At 30.8% G+C, this 8,159-nt stretch overlaps 1 protein-coding gene across 5 annotated transcripts in view; it reads right to left on the reverse strand.

The window, feature by feature from the left end:
- LOC132716733 (chromodomain-helicase-DNA-binding protein 1-like) overlaps nucleotides 1–6,150 on the reverse strand; it is a gene marked incomplete at its 5' end in the record, with an annotated part of 32,477 nt that extends 26,327 nt beyond the window's left edge. For 3 of the 5 annotated variants that reach the window (XM_060700057.1, XM_060700061.1, XM_060700056.1), the window contains 6 exon segments: nucleotides 7–149; nucleotides 3,728–3,802; nucleotides 4,590–4,763; nucleotides 5,105–5,191; nucleotides 5,704–5,762; nucleotides 6,070–6,150. In XM_060700057.1, coding sequence (XP_060556040.1) covers nucleotides 7–149; nucleotides 3,728–3,802; nucleotides 4,590–4,763; nucleotides 5,105–5,191; nucleotides 5,704–5,762; nucleotides 6,070–6,150 — 619 coding nt within the window. 5 annotated transcript variants of the gene reach the window in all.
- Nucleotides 6,151–8,159: the final 2,009 nt, after the last annotated feature.

The raw sequence follows: 8,159 nt of genomic DNA on the forward strand, positions 1-8,159 counted from the left end.
ACTTACCTCCCTTTTTGCCTAGTCTATGATCAAGTATCTTTTCTATACTTTCTTTGTTTTCTTCTTCCTTCTCTTTTTCTTCCTCTTCACCTTCTGGAGCCTCAATAATGTCATCAGAGTCTGTTGCTCCACTGTCTTCCTCTTTATAACTGTAACAAAACAATGTAAAATTAAAGTAAAACTTCCATTATCATAAACCATAAATTATTAGGTCATTATAAATTTGTCTGAATTTCGTCAATTTTTTTTTTTAATTTCATCAATTTTCTGTATATACATGTATTATCTAATTGAAAAGCAAAACAATGGGACAAGATTTAGAGCTGCTCTTCATTAAAGTGGAGACAATAAAGTGGTAAAAAGTGCAGTCAGACAAAAAATTATACTGTTAACTGCTTGATTATAAACCACCTAAATTTAATAAAGACAAGCCAATTTCATTACTAAGCAGTGCAGTGGTTAAACAACAATAATGAGCAAATAAAAACAAAAAGTTGGGATATGATGCTTTGTAGGACATTATGTACTGTTGGCAAGCCTCCCCCTTATAGCTGTATATAAAATTATAATAATACAACCCTACTTACAATATTTATACCATCAATTTCTCACATATTATTACTAATAGAAACTAATTCATTGTAACCATTAAGTAGAAAATCACAACAAAATCAAGCACAATATTTATATTAAAGTCAAATTTTTATAAAAAAATTTGGCTTGAGCTTTAAGATTAATTCTTAAAAAAAATCTGTTATTTTTAAATACTTGCTCTATTGCCAGATACTTTAAAAGAATAACGGTGAAATTCATTCAAGTTCTGTATGGGCTTAGAAACAAATACAAAGAAACAACATAAGAGTATTACATGTTTTGTTACATCAATTTTCATTGGACAATTATATTCAGTGTTTTTCCCAGTGTGTTTCTGGGCCCTTTGAATTGTGACAATTGGCTACATAATGCAATTATTTGTGAATATGATCTTATTTCATTCCGTTAAAATTAAGCTTTCTAAGTTGAAATATGTTTACGGTAAATTACATTTGCCAATTTGAATGATGCCCTATTTTGGTCCTTAAAATGCTTGGGGAAAAAAACAAACAAAAATAAGACTGATATTGTTTATATCATTTATATAAATAGCTACTGCAAAGTCTACCTCAAACAATACAATTTGTACAGTATCATCATTAAGTTATGTAGACTTTATACAGGTTATATTGCATATGGTGCATACATTCATTTGATATGTAGGTCACAGTCATAACAAGAGCTGTCCGTAAGACAGCGCGCTCGACTTTTTTATTGCTTGCCAATAAAAAAAGTTTTTGCAGTAAAAGGCAATACAAGAATCTCTGTATTTTTAAAGTGAACTAGTTGTTTGATACCCTTGAATATTACAGCAATGTTTATATGACATAATTTATGGTAAAGTGAACAAGTGGATAGGAATGAATTTTTTTAGATTTTTTAAGTTTTTTAGTGCTTGCCTATAATACAAAACATTGACAGTTAAGGGCCATAATTCAAATAAAATCTTTGACAGAATTACCTTCTCCTGGACATGTTTGGGAATCCATGATTGTAAACAAGTATTCCAACTTTCAAATGAATATCTCAAACAGTTCAGTCAAAAAGTGGACTGGTACTAAAAACTTAACCAAGATTCTAAGTCGATAAAAGGCCTTAATTTTTAAAAACAAATCCTTGACAGAGTTACCTTCTCTTGCGTACAGATGGGGGTAATGATGTGAAATAGCATTAAAAGTTTCAAAGCAATATCTCAAAGGGTTAAGGCAATAAGTGGATTTTACCCATATTCAATGTATTTTCTAAGTCAAAAAGGGGCATAATTCTGTCAAAAACCTTGACAGAGTTATGTCCTCTTGTCTGTTGATGAAGGTCGTGATGGTAAACAAGTATGGTCAGTTTCAAAGCAATACCTCCAATGGTTTTGAAATAAAGTGAGGTGGTACAAAAAACTTAACCAAGCTCAATACACTTTCTAAGTCAAAAAAGGGCCATAATTCTGTCAAAAACCTTGACAGAGTTATGTACTCTTGTCTGTAGATGGAGGTTATGATGGTGAACAAGTATGGTAAGTTTCAAAGCCATACTTGTAATACTTCTGAAATAAAGTGGGGTGGTACGAAAAACTTAACCAAGGTGTGACGCCAACGCCGACGCCGGGGCGAGTAGGATAGCTCCCCTTTTCATAGAAAAGTCGAGCTAAAAACTGTCCAACATAAAAGCCCATCATTATTTCCATAGACAATTACCAAGAAAATGTAGATTCAATTATAGTAAACAATTTAAAAATTCCAACTCAAATTATTAATCACAACCTTAATGCATGCATAAATCATGAAAAATAATCCCAAATTCATAACAATTCATAGAGACAAATTAGAATTAAATAACTAAAAAGTCAATGAGTATTTCCTCCATTCTAAAAGCAATTAAATGAGCAAATAAAGAGAAAATAGCTGGTGACATTATGGCAAACTATGTCATACAGGCATGCAAGCATTTGAAAAGCAAATAAATAAACTGTTTATTCTCAACAAAATAGGAAACACTATATTTCACTGTATATTAACGAGAGTTTATCATATCTCCTCTGCTCTTGTATCTTATACTATATGTGTGTATATAACTTCATTGAAAAATTCTCATATTTTTCTTTTAATTAATATATATGCATAATATTTGTTTTACGAGTTTTTTGTTTTTGTTTAAATTAATTTCATAACAATATCTGGGGTTTACAAGTCACAACTATACTCCAGCATATTTGCGGATGAACACCACCTGTTATGTTACACAAGGCATTATTTCAGGCACATGCAGGAACACTTGTTTTGTTTTTTAACCATCATCCCTGGTGCTATATAAACTCACTGTGGTAAAGTTTAAGTCTTTAAAAAGTTTTCACCCTTAATAACTCCAACACAGAGGCCAATTTGATGAATGTAACAGTACACTAACACAGAGTTTATTTTCAGGCCTTATTCACTGCAAGCATTCATAACACTTCTCTATGCTTTAATGTTTTGGCAATAATTTGTAGATGAAATATTCTATATTGATTTTCAATACATTCAGTAATAATTTCCATTCATTGTAAAGCGCTGCAATCAATTTTTAAAGTCTAAGAAAACCAAAATATATCTGCAGGTAACTAACATCACAAACAAAATACAGATGACTCATTCGAGTGAGAGGCAAGAAGTTTGAAGTTGGCATCCTTAAACACTCAAGCAAACCAAAAGAAGATTAGAGATTGTGTAAGTCCAGTATAGGTATACATATGACTAAATATTATATAAGAGGTAAAAAGTACATATGTAACTGTATTATGTTTCATGTAGCCATAGAGTTAGTGAAAAACAATACAATTACATGAACACAGAGGAAGAGAGCAACAAAGTACTCAAAGAAAGGAACTTCTAGTTATACCAACATAATAACTATAGTAGAAACAAAACAAATCCTGCAATAACAAAAACATGATACTAAATGACTTAAAGTTAAACAAGTATTAATATACCCGTTTCAACTTTGTTGGAAAGAGGCAACTCAAGCCTCAATTTTGCTTGTTTGCATGACAGTGACCTTTTTCTCCAGCCCTGTGCACTGATTCAATCTTGGCAATATATATAACAATATTTGATGCAGCCTATGCTATCTAAGCAGAGGAGTTATGACTGATGATCAGTCTCACCTAACATTTTTGCTAGCTACCCCTCGTCGGGTGGCTGTAACCCTTGAGGTGCTCGCCCCTCCACGACCTTTACCCCTGTAGAGTGCAAAATTAACACCAAATATTACAAACTTAAAATGCTAAGTTTTAAAGTAACTTAAGCTCAGAAAATTACATATTACTTAATATAAGGTATTTATATTAAATTCAGGGAATAGACATGTATCAAAAGTTTAATTGCCACTTTTTTTAAAATTTCCTTTTAAAACCAATCTTTGTTTTGCATTTGAAAGCATAGATTCATGTTCACAGTATTAATTTTGCCTAGATCTTTCTTTTTTGGTAAAAGGGCAAACTTCAAATGATGATTTACAATACTTTAAAGTAATTTTAACTATTTCATTGATAGTTTCTCATTCAGTAGAATTTAAACCAATCGCTTTGATAAAAACAACACACAACCTTCTAAGTTATTTCAAAGTTATAATGATCATATGGCTTAGCATATAGACTTGTACATCATTACATCAAAGCTTATCAATCTATATAAATGCTATATTGTGTAACATGCCATTCTTTATGCTCCAGAAATACACTTGCATAAATGTCTGAAATTCACATTTACTTTCCTCCTTGAAGCGTATCATGTCAAGCAAAAGATATGTTTGAAGGATAATTGTAGCATTTCCTGCTAGCCATTTCCAGAAATAGCTTGTCTTCCAATATTTATATAACTCAAAAAAACTTGCATATAACCGAACATCATATTTTATCTACTTGTAAAGGAAATGCAGACATGCTAAAGGAACACTGCTTTGTTGTTGTTTTTTAAACCTTCCATAGAGTTATAACAAATAAACAACTTTTAGGATATTTGATTTACCTGACTTTTTGTGAGACAGATCTTTTATTATAGGATTTGTAACTTTTAGTGTAATCATCTTCACTGTCGGAAAAATCTTCTTCGTCAGAGGAGTTTTTCTTTTTTGGACGACCCACAGACCGTACCTGTTGCTTACTGGGGCGTCCCGGTCTCCCTGGCCTTCCCCTCTTTGACCTGAAATTCATAAAAATGTTTCTTTGAAAAATGGTTTGCTCACTGTGATTGAAGCTATAATTCATTTACCTGTAGTCAGAACAATTAACATTATATTTCAAGACTATTTTATATCACAAAATATACATATCATTTTCCTATAAACAGAAAATATATTGCAAATAAAATTTTAAAAAATCTGTTAATCAAAATTAAAAAAAAGAAGCATGCTTAGGATTTTGAAATGAAATAAAATCTGGCATCGTTCATATTGGCAACATTGTATCATTACTAGTGAACTTTAGCAAAAATGAGATCATGTCTCGTCACAAAACAGTTTTTGAAATAGGAATATAACTTACCTGGTAGGTGGCTGCCTTCGAGGTTTAAATCTTTCAGTTGAACTTGCTGAACTATCACTACTACTATCACTGTTCCATTCCCCAGAACTGGAACAATATAACAATATAATTTATTCTCATTACATTGGTACTAACAGTTTGTCTTATTGATCGCTAGTAAAGTAATTTCAAAACACATTTTGTGTTCAGAATTGAATTAAAATTTCATATTTGAGCTTGATGGCAAGGTCATTAACAGATCAAGGTCATACAGACTCATACTTGAAATTTTAACAAGTCAATGTTCTTGGTCATTATAACTGCTTTTTTTAAATTATGAATCAAATCTTTCATATCAATAACAAAGTTATGGCAATTAGAGCAAAATTCACCAACTTAAAAATCAACAACATTAGCAACATCAATGTCAACAACAACATAAGAGCAACAGCTCAAACTTTTTTTGAAAAAAAAAACCACTAACAAGCTAACAACTTTAATATGAGCTCAGGTTGTATTATTTTAAAAAGTGAACATTTTGGAGTGTTTCACTGCAAATCAATCAGAAATAGTGGAAATAGTCTTAGCACCATCTTCTACAAATAAAAGTTTTCACCTACTTTTTTCTATGACTATTTGTTCTTTTTCGTCTTCGTTTTGGTTCTTCGTCACTATCACTCTGTAATAACAAAGTTTCAGCTCACACTATTTCTAACTCTAATCAAATCACTTAGAGACTTAAAGGTGTTTTATATATAATTTAAATTGATAACAAATCTTTGATTTTAATAATAATGTATGTATTGTTATATATTAACATATTCTAAATAGCTTATTATTATTTATGAAAGCTAGTTAATTTCTGAAATCTCTTGATCTAAATCTCCACAAGTAACTTCTACAATAATCCAACTGTTGTATCACTATTTGGAATTTTCACTTTATCTGTGAATGGCAAAATTTTCAGAAAACAAGCTTAAACATACCCCAATGTTGTATCTGGTAGGTTCCTGACGTGCTCTACTAGATCGTCTTACACCATACAAATCAGGATCTTCTTGCCAAAACTGTAAATAAAGATAATCTCTCCATTTTACCCACTGCTTTTACATGTGTATCCATTCAAATTAATTCCATGCAGCCAATCAGGTTTGAACAAAGCAGGTCTCCATATTTAGTTAAGCCGAGTCAGAATGCTAATTATCCACTCATCAAAATTCCATCTATGTGACAACTTGTTTCTATTAATCAATAGACATAAGAGAGAGAGAGGCAACAAGATTTCCAGCAGCTAAACAGAAATAAATTTGTCTGTTTCCCTCGTGCTCTAACAGTCTCCAGCCATTTCAGATAAAAAAAATAAAACATTTAATTTCCTGTCAGCTGCTGTTAATATAAAATGAATTTCCAGGAAACTTTAATATTTTACTTTTTTTTGCCCTGTTTAACCACATAAACCCAGATATTACATTTGTGAATAACAAAATCAGAAGCAGTTTAAAAGAAATCTATATTTCTTCTTTCAATTCAATACACAAGTCTCCAATTGAAATTAATAAAATTTAATTTGTATTCATATTATTCACCATTTAGTTCAAAACATTAACATTCAGTATTTTTAAAAACCAGAAATATTATTTGCAATAACAGATGCTCCCTAATGCCACATTGACATAGGTTAAACATTGACACAGGTAAAAACATGGTCAACATAGAGACAAATAGTGGAATATCTTAGCCTCACCAAGTCACTCAGTGTACTCTATCTGATTCAACAATGTAGTTCCATATGCAAAGTAACCTGTAAACCTGTAGTTATCTATCGAAAAACCATTTTTCTATTTTTGGTATCAATGAACCTAGCCTTATAAAGGCTCAAAAGCAAGACACAGTGAAGTTTCTTTATAAGCTTGCTTATACAAAGTTTGATTATAATATCTAGATCTAGTTATCAACCAAAAACAAACTGTTTTGACTTTTGCCCAAATGCCCGCAATTTGCCAATCCAATAACCAGGATTTTCAATCAAAATCCTGGTTACAAAAAAATGAAGCATAAGAAAGATTAAGAATACTTCATGCCACAACAACACTAAACATACAACAGTACAGCACAAAACCTAAGACAACATTAATCAGATTCAGGGCCTTTTCCTGCTATTTTTGGGGAAAATTTGAAGAAAAAAATATGAAAAAGTTAAAAAAAGTTTTTATTTATAACTTGTAAGTTTTTTAACATGTTATAATATATCATATAGATATAATAAACCCTTCCAGATTCAAGTGAAAACAGTTTTGTTTTTTTCCAGAAGTTAAAATAGTTTGACATTTTGGTCTGCTGTTGGGAATTTTTTTTACAAAATGGGAAAAAAGGCTCTTTTTGATTGGGAATGGGCCTTATTTCGCACCCTGTTGATAGGGTGAAAATTCCTTGACTATGTTACTTTCGAGACAAACTTGTAGACAAACTTGTAAAAGAAAAACTTTGAATATGTAGCTACTGTATGCCTTTATTCATCTCTAATATCCTGCAAAGAAAACAACAGATGGGGGGATGGGGGAGACTTTACTTAATAGCTTGATAAAACATTCACATAATACTAGTAATAATGTAATGTATTTTTCTCTTATTTTGTACTGTAGGAGACATTGAATATTACTAGATTAAATTGAATCAAAGTGATAGACAACATGGTGAAGAAAAAAAGATCTTACACAGAACTATTTACAACAAATTTTCATTTTTGTTCAAATAAAAATATCAAGAAAAAGCAGCTTAAAATACAACATAATTTTAACAGACAAAATCTGTTTATAAAACAATACTAGTAACATATGTAACCCAGTCCATGTTCAAAAGAGCTAAAATACAGCTGACTGTCTCCAGTATTAAGTATTCAATGAAAGTTGCCTATCAGTATGCAAGTAATTCATATGGTGGTGTCAGTTAGGCTAAGGCAAACACTTTACATCAACAACAGAAAATAATGTGACAACATGGAAAGTAACAAAAATTCTAAAAGCAAACAAAGTTTGTTTTAAACATTTCAAGAATACCACATTACCAGTTATATGAA

Source organism: Ruditapes philippinarum, unplaced genomic scaffold (genome assembly GCF_026571515.1).
Source record: "Ruditapes philippinarum isolate M1 unplaced genomic scaffold, ASM2657151v2 ctg193_1_1_1_1, whole genome shotgun sequence".
Taxonomy (NCBI): domain Eukaryota; kingdom Metazoa; phylum Mollusca; class Bivalvia; order Venerida; family Veneridae; genus Ruditapes; species Ruditapes philippinarum.